The following is a 14,895-nucleotide window of genomic DNA, read 5'->3' as shown; positions in this document are numbered from 1 at the left end:
TTCCAAATTCAACTTTTCTCTCTTCTGTTGTGGCAATACTGTTTAACTGATCCTTCTAAACTTGAAGTCATTTTAAAGAGTTCTTCCCAGTATTTCCTTTAATGTGCACAAATAGTTACTACTTCATTCCTTGTGTGTGTTAAAGGCGTTTAAATTTGACATATGTTTTACAATATTTCTCAAAAAGTATGCAACACTGATCTGCGAGTGCCATCTCTTTTGTCTTTGTTTTCATTGCTGATTCGAATTATGAAATTAAATTTAGGTCATTCCATTTAAAAAAAATCATAACTTTATATTGGGTTGGCAACACTGTTCACCTGGTGGTGTTACCCAATAAATCAATAGATGTCCCCCTTCCTGTAGTTGCTTTGTGGAAAGTTTCGCTTCTCTCTCTCTCTTGGTTCCTCTGTTATAAAGGTGGGACATTATAAATGGTGCACCCGGTATATATATGCGCGGATCTAAAGGAAGGCTCTGGATAAAATCGGCTTCAGTTCTGCTTTACACTTGATAAAGCGGCAAACTATGGTTTAGCCCCTCCCTTGATCATATCCTGGATCCGTCACTATGTCCAAAATATTTATGAAACTGAAACACAATGTTGTGGAGGGTCAGAGGAGCAGAATTGTTTTCAACGTTGGGAGGCGGGCAGATTTGAGGCTTATTCTGAGGGAATCAATTTCATCTCACGTTCCTTTGTGGCAATCAGACAACAATCATCAAATTTCTCCCCAAAAACACATTTCAAATCGGATTATTGGGGGGGACAGTCTCTTTTAGTTCCAAGATTGGAAGGGATATATCTCCTCATTCCTCCAGGATTTGCGCCAGTGATAGAAGGAAGGGGTTAGAAGCGCCACAGGAGTTGGGTGGGTTATGTTCTCGACATCAAATGGGAAAATTAAAGACTTGCCCGAATTTTTCTGTACATTTTACAATCCATGGATCCGTATAGTAAAACTGCACTTAGCATTGTAAATATTCCTATGAAACACGTACGTATTGTCCAGAATTTACTGTAATTTTCATACAGCTCATGATTTTTTTTTTTTTTTTTTTTTAATATACGCTTTAAACTATAATAATCGTAGGACACGCAAATCATAACGTATGGTTGTATTGCTGCTTTTTCGTGTTTTCTGCATTCCCCTACAAACACTAGGCAGGACCATTGGACTACCTATGACAAACAATGCGGCGCTGCCATTTTCACTTCGTGGCTAGGAACATAGAGAAGGCTGTGATAATAAGTGTTCCTCGTTCGTCTGTTCCACCTAGTGTTAGTGAAATGTTTTCAGTGACGTCGGCCATAACCCAGGAGTACAAAATCTAAAACAACTTCCAGAGACCCCGAGGTAAGAACTGCGTTTTCAGGTTACTACACTTTCTTCTGTATAATTTTTACCTATTACTTGCATTCCCAAATTATCTTATTATTCAAATCAAGGAGATTACTTTCTCAAATAGCCTTTGTGTCATCCCATGAATCTATTAAATGTTGTGTCTTTGACAAGCAAATACTCTGTAGACTTAACTTTCTAACTAACAAATGTTCAATCTTGTTTATTAATGATTTATATCCTTCACAAATTTCATTATTGTAATTTTACTTGATTTACAACAAGACCGGGCATAACGGTCAAATCCATTATCTTGTGGGTACCGCCTAAAGAGTATATTAACTTATAGTAAACAGAGATATATTTGAAGTTCTCGTATAAACAGTCCTTTTAAAGACTACTAAAGTGTTTTCATGTGCTGCCCCTGATGAGCCACGTCTAAGCTGTCGCTTATCTAAAGTGTAGTAAACTGCACGATTATCAAATTACAATATATTATATTTTTATCATTCGGCTGTCCAGACACATTTAGGCATCCTAACTGTGACATTTTCCATAAATAGAGGCTTCGCTTTGTATACAATTAAATACACACTAATTATTTGCTGAGCAAAACCACGTATTTTCATTAAAAATTAAATATGTGTTACAGTTTCACCAACTAACTCTGGTTTCATCAGAAACTATGAGATACAGGATAACTGTACAATCTTATATACATACAACAGCTAAGACATGTTTCTTATGATTGGCTTCTGGCAGCAGCAAATCTCCTTCAACTATACTTATTTTGAAAATTCCTATATATTTGTAGGAAGACGTGGAAACAGGTTGATACAGAAGAGGGCAGGAAGATGTACAAAGTTAAATAATGAGTTACGGAGAGAAACAGACAGAGAGGGAAGAGTTTTACAAAAGAAAATGCAAGGACATAAAAGAATTAGAAAGAGCTGGGAAATATGAGAAAATGTATAAGGAGGTGAAATATATGGAATTTCGGAGGAAACAAGGGGGTATTACGATGGCAGTAGAAAATAGGAATGGGAAGGTAGTCAGCGAAAGAAATGAGGTCATAGGAAGATGGAAAGAATACATTGAAGACTTATATGAGAGTAGGAATAGACCATGTAGCCTAAATGAAATGGGCGAGGATGGTAAAGGATTTAGTATTCTTCGGGATGAGTTTGAAAAGGCTATATCCGAGATTAGGAATGGAAAGGAACCGGGATAGATAATATACCAATCGAATTCATTAAAAATATAGGAGACAAGGGAAAGAAGGAATTATTCCGACTATGCAATGAAATACATGAAATAGGGGAGTGGCCAAAAGACTTCCTGAAGACTATCATGATACCGATGGCTAAGAAATCGAACCCAAAGAGATGTGGGGATTATAGAACTATTAGTCTCATATCTCATGCAGCTAAAATTCTGCTCCGAATACTGAACAGAAGGTTATATGGAAGAACAAATAAAGATGTTGAGGAGGAGCAGTTCGGGTTCAGAAGAGGTAAGGGCACAAGAGATGCTATTGAATTATTAAGGGCGATCGGTGATTTATGGAATAAGGGAAAGAGGCGTATATTGTATTTATTGATCTAGAAAAGGCTCTTGACCGCGTGAATTGGGAATTCTTGGGGAGTTCTAGAGAAGATAGGGTTGGAATGTAAAGAACGAAGACTCGTAAGAAACTTACACATAAACCAACAAGTAAGTGTTAGGATAGGAACTGACGGAAGAGAGAGCAATTTGGAAGAGGAGTTCGACAAGGATGCTGCCTCTCACTAACACTATTTAATGTCTATCTACAAGAGATAGTGAGAAAGAGTTTACATGATAATGACGGCATTTCGGTAGGATGTAGAATGATTGGAATGCATAAGATTTGCAGACGATATGGCGCTTGCTGCAGAATCTAAAAAGGAAATCAATAAAATGTTAGAAAACCTGAGAATGGGCTTTGAAGAATATGGGATGAAAATAAATATTAGAAAGACAAAAGCCATGGTGACTGGAACGAAGAAGTCTGTGTCAAATATAAAAGTAGGAGGGGAGCAAATAGAACAAGTGAATAGTTTTCGATATATGGGTAGTATTCTTAGTAATGACATAAAGTGCGAACATGAAATAAAAACAAAGATAGGAATGGCGAAAGAAGCCTTTAGGACGAAGAGATGTCTGTTTTGTGGGACCTTGAATAAAGAGTTGAGAAAAAGACTCATAAAATGCTTCGTGTGGAGAGTTGTACTGTATGGGGCGGAAACGTGAACATTACGTAAAAGTGATGAAAAACGACTGGAAGCCTTCGAGATGTGGGTGTGGAGAAGAATGGAAAAATTAGTTGGGTCAAGCGGAAAACGAATGAGTGGGTGTTAGAAATGGTGGGGGAGAAAAGAACAATTTTAGATATTGTTAAGAAAAGGAAGAGAAACTGGTTGGGACATTGCCTAAGAAGAAATTGTATCATGAGGGACATCCTAGAGGGTATGGTGGCGGGAAAGAGAGAAAGGGGGCGAAGGAGACTACAATTAATGGATGATATAAAAACAGAAAGATCATACGTGAAGGCGAAGAGGTCAGCGGAGGACCGTGAAGCACGGAAGCTTCTCAGCTGCTGCAAGTGACCTGCCAGTAAGGGCAGAATACCTATCTATGATGATATATTTGTAGATGCTTTCTATTGTTGCTAATAACACAAAGTGACGATCTTAACTAAACTAATTTAAACTAACAATTAATATTATATATATATATCTTAACAAATAAAACACAGTTCTGACCAGAGCAGAATAAAATATATTAAAAACTATACTTACAATGTGTTACAGTTTCAAGGACCTAACGTCCTCTTCATGAGACACAAACACTGAGTAAAGACAGGTGACAGCAGATCTTATATACACGAGAAAGTGAAAGGCCACGCCCTTTCTTCTCTCTCATTGGTCGGAGGGAACCAATGAGGATAAAGGCAATTCCGCGCCAACAGAAGAACTGTAACACATTGTAAGTATAGTTTCTAATATATTTCATTCTGCTCTGGTCAGAAGTGTGTTTTATTTGTTACTCTACTAATCCAGAGCCATGGAGTTTGTTCGTATATATATATTCACATTTTATTCTTTAAGCTTTCGTAACAATTTATTTCACTTCTGGTCTATGTTAAGTCCTGCGTTCCAATTCATCATTTTATTACCTTCCATTTCAATACACCGTGCCTCCTTCCATTTTCTGACTATGCTTCTATTTGCTTGGCCTAAAATTTTTACTCCTTTTCAATTAACTGTATGTCCCTTGTCCCTTACGATAGAAAAAAGTTAAAGTATAGAAAATGGGAGAATAGAAATGGAGAAGGAAAAGAAAGAAGACGAAAAGGGGAACGAAGTGAAGGAGGAATATGGGAAAGAAAAATGAGGTGGGGGATAGAAAGTTTGGGAGGAGAAACAGAAATTATTAAAAGAACGCTGAAGAAGATGGGAGGCATATCAACATATAGAAAAGGAAGCCAGAGACTAATGGAAGTAATAAGGGAGAAAAGAAGGAAGAAGAGAGAAGAAGAACAAGGGACATTGATGGAGAAAAAATGAGTGATCTACAAAATTCAGTGCAGCAAGTGTGATATGTGTTATCTTGGAGAAACTAGGAAGAAATTTAGAGAATGTATAAAACAACATAATCATCATCATCATAGGTATTCTGCCTTTATTGGCAGGTCACTTGCCGCAGCTGAGAAGCTTCCATGCTCCACGGTCCTCCGCTAACCTTTTCGTCTTCGCGTATGATCTTTCTGTTTTCATATCATCCAATAATTGTAGTCTCCTTCGCCCCCTCCCTCTCTTTCCCGCCACCATACCCTCTAGCACGTCCCTCATGATACAATCTCTTCTTAGGCAATGTCCCAACCAGTTTCTCTTCCTCTTCCTAATAATATCTAAAAGTGTTCTTTTCTCACCCACCATTTCTAACACTCTCTCATTCGTTTTCCGCTCGACCCAACTAATTCTTTCCATTCTTCTCCACACCCACATTTCGAAGGCTTCCAGTCTATTTTCGTCACCTTTACGTAATGTCCACGTTTCCGCCCCATACAGTACAACACTCCACACGAAGCATTTAATGAGTCTTTTTCTCAACTCTTTGTTCAAGGTCCCACAAAACAGACTTTTCTTTCTTTTAAAGGCTTCTTTCGCCATTCTTATCCTTGCTTTTATTTCATGTTCGCACTTCGTGTCATTACTAAGACTACCACCCAGATATCGAAAACTATTCACTTGTTCTATTTTCTCCCCTCCTACTTTTATATTTGACACAGACCCCTTCGTTCCAATCACCATGGCTTTTGTCTTTCTAACATCATCATCATCATCATGTAGGCTCTTTTTCACTATCTCTTGTAGATAGACATTAAATAGTGTTGTGAGAGGCAGCATCCTTGTCGAACTCCCCTTCCAATTGCACTCTCTTCCGTCAGTTCTTCCCCTATCCTAACACTTACTTGTTGGTTCATGTAGAAGTTTCTTATGAGTCTTCTATCTTTCCATTCCAACCCTATCTTTGTTAAAACTCCCAACAACAATTCCAAATTCACGCGGTCAAAAGCCTTTTCTAGATCAATAAATACAACATACACCTCTTTTCCTTTTTCTATAAATCTTTCACCGATCACCCCTAATAATCCAATAGCATCTCTTGTGCCTTTGCCTCTTCTGAACCCGAACTGCTCCTCCTCAACATCTTTATTTGTTCTTCCATATAACCTTCTGTTCAGTATTCGGAGCAGAATTTTAGCTGCATGAGATATGAGACTAATAGTTATATAATCCTCACATCTCTTTGGGTTCGATTTCTTAGCCATCGGTATCATGATCGTTTTCAGAAAGTCTTTTGGCCATTCTCCTGTTTCATATATTTCATTGCATAGTCGCCACAATTCTTTCTTTCCTTGTTTCCTATATTTTTAATGTATTCGATTGGTATGTTATCTATTCCGGTTGCCTTTCCATTCCTAATCTCGGATATAGCCTTTTCAAACTCATCCCGAAGAATACTAAATCCTTTATCATCCTCGCCTACTTCATTTTCCACTTCAACATTTAGGCTACACGGTCTATCCCTACTCTCATATAAGTCTTCAACGTATTCTTTCCACCTTCCTATGACCTCATTTCTCTCGCTGACTACCTTCCCATTCTTATTTTCTACTGCCATCATAATACCTCCTCGTTTCCTCCGAAATTCCATAGATTTCACCTCCTTGTACATTTCCTCATATTTCCCAACTCTTTTTAATTCTTTTATGTCCTCGCATTTTCTTTCGTAAAACTCTTCCCTCGCTCTGTCTGTTTCTCTTCGTAATTCATTATTTAGCTTTCTGTACATCTTTCTGCCCTCTTCTGTATCAACCTGTTTCCACATCTTCCTCTCCCTCATTTTCTGCAACATCTGCTCTGTAACCCATGGTTTCTTAGCAGTTTTGTGTTCGCGGTAACCTACTGCTTCTTCTGCAGCCTGCTGTAAGCAACGTTTAATATATTTCCACCGTGCGTTACTACCTGCGCCTATCCTTTCCTCGTTTGAACATTTTTCTTCGAATTTTTCAGCGAAAAGATTTCTTATTTCCTCGTTTTTCAACTTTTCAGTATTCAACACTTTGTTACCTACTTTTCTTCTGCCTACATTTTTCAGTTGAATATCTACTTCGGCCAGCACAAGATTATGATCAGAGAAAATATCAGCCCCGGGAAGGGTCTTCGCAGTCTTTAAGCTATTCCTATACCTGTCCTGAATCATAACGTAGTCTATCTGATATCTTCCGCCGTCTATTGGTGATTTCCATGTATATCTTCTTCTCTTGTGCTGATTGAACCAAGTGTTCCCAATTACTAGTGAATTCTGTCTACAGAAATTCACCAGTACCGCTCCCCTTTAATTTCTTTCGCCTAAACCATATTTGCCTACGATACTACCTTCCTGTTTTTCTCCCACAACTGCATTGAAATCTCCCATTAGAATTATGCATGCACCCTTCTTCTCCCTATCTATAATTTCTTCTATTTTCTCATTATTTTCCTCTACTTCTTCATTTGCATGCGAAGTCGTCGGTGCATATGTCTGTATCACCACTAGATCCTTCGTTTTCCCTTTAAGTCTTAACATCATAACTCTATCATCAATAAATTCTACTTTCACTACCTTCTCCTTTAAGCGCTTTCCAAGAATTATTCCTACGCCATTATGACCGCCCTTTTCATTACCTTAGTAAAACAAATCCTTCGCTGTTCAATACCCCACTACCTTCCCATCTAACTTCACACACGCCTACCAAATCTATTTTTTTTTTCATTTCTTCTTCTAATACACTCTATCCTCCTCAATTACAATCAATGACAAATTAGATAATAAATTTCATCTAATAACATAAAGATGACATTAGGTTAGAGAGGGACAAAAATGCAGTCTACAAACACATATGAGACAAGGAACACGCAGCTAATTAGAAAGAAGTAAAAATTATAGGCTAAGAAGATAGAAGCATAGTCAGAAAATGGAAGGAGGCACAGTGTATTGAAATAGGACAACTTAGACCAGAATTGGAATAAATTGTTACAAAAGCTTAAAGAATAAAATGTGAATACATATATAATTATTTACTTAATTATTAAAGTTAATTAATTGTTAGTTTAAATTAGTTTAGTTAAGATCGTCATTTGTGTTATTAGCAACAATAGAAAGCATCTACAAATATATACGAATTTTCAAATAAGTATAGTTGAAGGAGATTTGCTGCTGCCAGGAGCCAATCAGAAGAATTAGTTGGTGAAACTGTAACACGTATTTAATTTTTAATGAAAATACATGGTTTTGCTCAGCACATAATTAGTGTGTATTTAGGTATGCTAAATACTACACTAATTAATGTCTGAAACACTTAATTTGCTACGCCCAGGAATAAATCATTCTTAGTTATTAATTATTGGTATCACTGTGCCTTCTTCACGATATTATTATCTAGGTAATATAGTAACATTTAAAAGTACTGTAGTTAGTTAAGACACACAAAATCTTACAATCCCGCTCTCTTGCAGTTTAGTCGTGCATAATCTCCCAATCCCTCAAAAAAGCTTGTTTTTAGTTTCCTAGCGCCTGACGTAAGGCCAGTTCTATATTAACCCTTTAACTCCCAGCAACTTGCCTTAAACAACCGTTTCTGTACTTAAATAAAAATACCAGAAAAATAACTTTTGACATTTTTTTTTGTTTATTTTTTTTTTTACCGAGGTCGGCGGATAACTGTTACACAGTTGTGCCTCGAAGTCCTAAGCCGGACTCCAAATTATGGGGCGAGACGCCCGCGCTTTTCAAATTGTGTGTGTAGTAAGGAAAAGAGAGATAGGGAGAATGGAGTCAGGTGAGGTCCAGATTGAATTATCAACCTGATGCCTCATTGACACCAAACCACACGCATGTAATAGTGGTATGACCCTGGCTTTGATTTTACTCAGGTCACAGAGCCGGGTCCTAGATGCAATACTTAGGGAATACCACGAAAGCAGTAAATACATGAAATCTATTATGTAGTTAAAGTTAGGTATAAAATAAAAGTATAAAAATAAATGTAAAATAGGAATTTCAATCCCGGCGTGATAGAGAAAAAATCATAAAAAAACCTAGAAGTCTTAACCACTATTGAGCATGCGCGTAAAGAAGTCTCTCCCATGCTCGATGAGGCTCGTGACGTAGCGTTCGAGCTACGTCAGAAACTAGCAGAAATGCGTGGGACGTAACGCCTATATAAACGAGGCTTGTTCGCCACTCCGGTTGATTCTGAAGTCGACGATCATCGAGTGTGTGTGCTCCCTAGCTCCGGACGCTTAGTATAACAACAGGTATGTGATTATTTTTTCTAAGTACCCCCTTCAGCTAGAGATGAGCACTTTGAGATTTGTAGTAGCACTTTAAAAATGTTTAATAACAAATACGAAATCCCTACAATCTGAGACCTAAATTCCCTCTTCGAGACTTAATAGTTTTCCCTTCGGGCCAATGCAAGTTGCAAAGCACGAAGTTCATGTTTCACTATTTTCAATAAATCGCGGTTTAGCATAAATCCTTCTAGCACCCATTGAGTATTATAGGGGTTGTGCTCCCACTTAAGTAATGTAATCTAACTTCCAAGTTGTCATTCCAAGTAACCGATTTTGTAAAATTCATCGTTATTTTTATTTTTATTTTTTCTTAATAAACAGTCAAATGTAACGGTCTCTTTAATTTAGTCAAGCTAATCCCACCTAATTAAATTCAACTCACAGTCTTCATGTGTTACCTGGGTTTCAATGTCCAGTACCAAGCTCTACCACTTTAGTGCGCTTTCTCATCATCTTCGAACCAGTGAGCCAAAGACGTTTTCGAGACCAAGGCTAAAAAAGAGTTGGACTCCGAACCAACTTTGTAATACTGGGTGGAGAGTGAAGAAGTAATCTCAATTACGATTTCACAAAAGAAAGTGTACACAATTGCTACGCCAATCACAGAACAACAAAACATCATCATATATAACACTATATATAAATGAAATCGATATTGTTTGTTACCTTATTATGCAAAAAAATGCTAACCGTTTCAAATGACTTTCTGAACATAGCACTTGGCTCGAGCCGGCTTTTAATCATATCACTTTCATTAAGGAGAGGAGGATTATTTTATATTTATATCAAAAGTAGAGTTCCTCAGGAGCTCATCATAGTACGGAGTTGAAACTTAGTATATGAACTCCTTATTGAACGTAAGTGAATATGCCTAGCGTTTGCGGAACTTTCTCTTCTAACGGGGAAATAAGGAACTTAAATGTAGCTAATGTGCTTTGAATTATTATGTTGCATATTCGTAATATGTAGCTAATATGCTCTAAATTACTGTGTTGGATATCCGTGCTGTGTGTTCTAATTTTCTTAGTATAACGCTTGCTAATGAAATACTATATGTATTTGAAAGTCCATACTGGTGTTCGATGCAAAATCTTTGAAAATGAAGGTTATGCAGATATTGAATAAAGAGAAATGCAATATAAATCTTGATATACAACGTCATAATTAAACATTTGTTGACATACGTGGTGTGATTGGAAAGTTTTAAGACAGTTGGCAATACTGCTCAAGAGGAGTAGATATAATCACCCGTTACATTGAAGCGGAAAGTTGGCGAGTTAGTGCGCTCGAACCGTATGCTTACAATTAGGGAGATGGCTGAAGAACTGAATTTAATTTTCTATGCGGTTCAGTCAATTTTAACATGATTTGAACATGCGTCGAGTGTCCGCGAAATTCATTCCAAAAGTGTTGTCACACGAGCAGAAACAACACAGACTTGAAGTGTCCCAAGAATTGTTTACTCGAGCCGAGATGGACTCAGATTTCTTGAATAGGGTAATAACAGGTGATGAATCATGGGCTTATGGGTATGACCCAGAAACAAAGGCCCAATCTTCTCAGTGGAAGAGCCCAGATTCACCAAGACCAAAGAAAGCGCGACAAAGTCGGTCAAATGTGAAGACAATGTTAGTGGGTTTTTTCGATTCTAAGAGTATCGTGCATTATGAATGTGTCCCTAGGGGGCAGACAGTCAATCAGGAATACTTCAAAAGTGTCCTTCAGCGTCTGCGCGAAAATGTGCGGCGGAAAAGGCCTGCCCTCTAGAAAGAAAAGAATTGGATTCTCCACCACGACAATGCACCAGCGCATTGTGCGTTCTCGATCCAGGAATTTTTGGCCAAATTCAACATCCCTGTGCTTCTGCAACCCCCATATTCCCCAGATTTAGCTTCGGCCGACTTCTACCTCTTTCCTAAATTAAAATTGTCATTGAAAGAGAAGAGATTTGACTCAATTGAGGACATTCAAGCAAATACGGAGAGTGCTTCACACCATCACGGTAAATAATTTTCAGGAATGCTTCCAGAAGTGGAAACACCGTTGGAACCGGTGTGTTTATTCAGCAGGGAATTACTTTGAAGGAGATCCATCACAATAGCCTATAAGTACTGTCATTTTTAAATTACAAGCCCAGTCTTAAAACTTTCCATTCACACCTCGTAATTTGGTTGCATTAGGAAAATATTCTTTATCAAAACATTTTTTCTTGTGACTGACAATGTGGCAGTGAGAAAAATATATTTATAGGTTCTTTGTTCTTGTGATAGACAAGTGGATTTTTGTTTGTATAATTTTATGTCTTATTCTGTGTACCCTACTTTCCTTGTACATCCTCTACATTTTGTATAGTTCACCACATTGTTTTTCCTTTCTCTTGCTGTTATGAATTGTAATGGCATTTTAATGGCAACATTGCTAGGTAGCTATTTTTCTTATTTGTTAGAATGTCCTCACTGCAAATATTTCACATTACAAATTACACGTAACTGATTTTGTAACTAAAAAACTACGATCACATTAAGGTTATCATTTTAATACAAGTTTTGAAGTATATTTTTGGAGGTGTTTGGTTATTTTTAGGTGGGTTTTACCCCTCCCCTCCAAAAAGAAAGGGTTTTTGGGTTGGGGAAAATTCCAACAACCATGCTGTGAACAGGAGTGATTCGATACAGTCCTGCGTGATCGAAGAATTATCATAATGCAATTGTATAAAAAATCAGCGTCGATAATTAGTCCAAGCTGCCGTCGCATTATTTACAAGTATTAACGAAAGGAATAAATGTGAATCGCTGCAACGATGTTTATTAGTTTTATTGTTATTTATTTTTCAAGGTTTAGTGACAATGGATGGGATCTATTTTATCTTAGCTATTTACGATCCATAGAACGAGGTCACCAATATAGAGGAGAAATACATCGATTCACCACCAAAAAAAAAAGGCTCTGTTCAGCTCTTAGTAAGGACTGCTATTCTGTCAGTATTCTTTGTAAAAGTATTCGAGAAATTACTCATGTAATGATCTTTCAGAGTTTGGGAAATATTCCAGAAATATACACCGTGTGCATGTGATAATTATGATTTTTTAATTTTTTAAAATTTTATTTACTTATCTATTTATTTGCACTATACACATATATAAGTGATTATGATCATATATCGATCGATTGCATGAATATATTAGGTATTCATATGAAACTATCGGAGCAACGCAATCGCAAATAAACGAAATTCTAGAGTATCATTTATACAATACAGAGATTCGCTGTTTTACATCTGGTGTTTCTCTGGCATTTATCACACACAAATAAAAGGAACAAAAAGTGTATACTAAGGAGCTATGCAGGATTCATGTATATTGTAGAGTTTCTTCCCGCGGTGTGCTAGACCAGCATTGGAGATCATGGTGCGACTGCAGGTTTTGGCCTCTCGCGCACACTGTGTAGTGTCACAGACAAACAGAAGAAAGGATTAAACACGCAAAGGATGCCTCACTTTGCAACCCATGAGAGGACATCTCTACATAGTGCCCTACGTTAAGTACACCATGGCTTACAAAATTGTATCTAGCAGATATGTAAAAAGGAATTAAATTTCTGTACTTTCATTGACGTAGTCTTGCCGCTTCCATGTGGGAGCAAAACAAATTAATTCTTCCTCTCATAATATTAATCAGGCAGATTTAAAAATTAGCAAAATGTATGGAAATTATTAGGATGGTGAATGATTAAGAAAAATAACATCGTTGAAAAAATTAAATTAACTAATTAATTAATTAATTAATAATAAAGACCAATATTTACCGATGCTGCAATTTTTCTATCTCTTTCACAGTTGAAGAGAAAGGTATCAAAAACTCCTGTGTGAACGCTATCCCAAAGCGTTGTTAGATATGTTTCTGTAAATTCAAATGATGTGGGAAACTGCTGGATCAACTGCCACACACAATCCAAGAAAACAAGAAATACTGGTGACTGAAAATAAAACACAGGAACAAATCCATTAAAAAGTGCAGCACAATACAAATGCAACAAAATATAATTTGAACTCAAGGATCCTAATTCAGGCGTATAAACCGAACTAAACTGTCTGATTTATAAGATTTCGCAATCGTACACGTACATGAACCTCAAAAATGTTTGTTACTTAAGGAAATATTTGATTGATCCTGTGTGAAAGGAGTCTGATACGTTTTGGACAAACTGGACTAGAATTCGGACATTATGCGAAAAGCACAAGATATGCAGCTTAAATGCCAGAAAACAATTGGACCATCACAACATATATTGGGAGAAAAATCACACAATTATATTTGAAGATATATCTGTTGTAAGAAGAAGCACTCACATGTAATAATAAAAGAAGCTACACAAATCGAGCATGAACACATGAGTAGAGGGAATGGTAACGTTATACCAATGTTCTAATTGTTATTCTAATCAATTTACGATTATAATGTTACAAAAGTTAGTTGAAGTTTGACGATGAAGACGTAAAATTCCATTATCAATATTCCCATGAATCCCACGTTGAATACACGTTAATTACTTATTTAGAATTTCAGTAACTTAACTCACCAGCTGTTTTGTACATCGTCTGCAGTTTTGCAGTGCTCGATATAAGGAAGTTTACTTGGATACGGCTAAAATAGGAAAGGAAAAACATTGGGCAAACATACACATCACAACACATACATTATATGAAACCAAATTTTAGTGCCTTCTTTACAACGGCAACCATACTGTAAATGCCAACGATGTTATATAATAGATTTTAATAGGCATTCAATCTTGCAACAAAACTGTAGCCTACAATGTCTTAAGTCGAATCTTTAGAAGATTGTATTCTTTGAACCTTCAATAATAAAAAAAATTACGGAATATTTAACGAACATAGTCAAGTGATATCCAGGATTCGAGGATTTTTCCGTAATCTGGTATAGTGGCTAACGGGGAACATTGAAATTTGAACGAATTATGGCAGTGCGGATTCCATCTCACATTGTAGATTGACGTCTTTTCCTCGATGCTGAAAAGGAATGCTAAATTTCAATAAACAGGGTTCCCACTCATTTTCCAAGATCGAATTCCCTGACTTTTCCAGGTTTTCCAGGTCACTTCTCAGAAATTTCCAGGTACACCATTTTGTAGCACATATTTGTACCGGTGCATAGAAAAATAGAATTTGCACATGAAGGAAAAGAAACAAAACTTTTTTTAAGTATGCAATGTCCCCTACCAAATAGCCGTTTAAGGCAAAAAGTGAAATCATCTGGTAAGTAAGTATTAAAAAAAAAAGAAAAGAAAAAGAAAAAAAAGTACGCTATTTATGTACATTTTGTGGTCAATAATGTTGCCAATGAATTTATGAAAATGTTCTAACATTTTCAATCTGAGCCTGTCTTCACTTTTCACCCTGGATGGGGTATGGCTGTTTATTTTTATTTATTGCTACAAGTATTCTATTATTTTTCCTTTCCAGAGAAGTAATTATGAGTAAACATTTACAATCGTTAAAGTTGTTAATGGACGGATTCAGAAGTTAAAACATTTTATTAACAGTTTGACTATTTGTGAGACTTACTACAGATATGTATTTTCTGTCTGTCAAGAGAGCTTTCTGCACT

The 14,895-nt window shown here is 36.7% G+C and overlaps 1 protein-coding gene across 6 annotated transcripts in view; it reads right to left on the bottom strand.

The window, feature by feature from the left end:
- LOC145666525 (myotubularin-related protein 10-B) overlaps positions 1 to 14,895 on the bottom strand; it is a 607,867-nt gene that overhangs the window by 31,986 nt on the left and 560,986 nt on the right. For all 6 annotated transcript variants that reach the window (XM_081733821.1, XM_081733824.1, XM_081733823.1 and 3 more), the window contains one exon: positions 13,073 to 13,243. In XM_081733821.1, the coding sequence (XP_081589947.1) occupies positions 13,073 to 13,243 (171 nt within the window). The remainder of the gene's footprint in view (positions 1 to 13,072; positions 13,244 to 14,895) is intronic.

This window comes from Thermobia domestica, chromosome 12 (genome assembly GCF_964235325.1).
Source record: "Thermobia domestica chromosome 12, izTheDome1.hap1.1, whole genome shotgun sequence".
Lineage (NCBI taxonomy): Eukaryota > Metazoa > Arthropoda > Insecta > Zygentoma > Lepismatidae > Thermobia > Thermobia domestica.
Note: the sequence above shows the minus strand (reverse complement) of the source record. Positions and strands in the feature narration are given on the sequence as shown.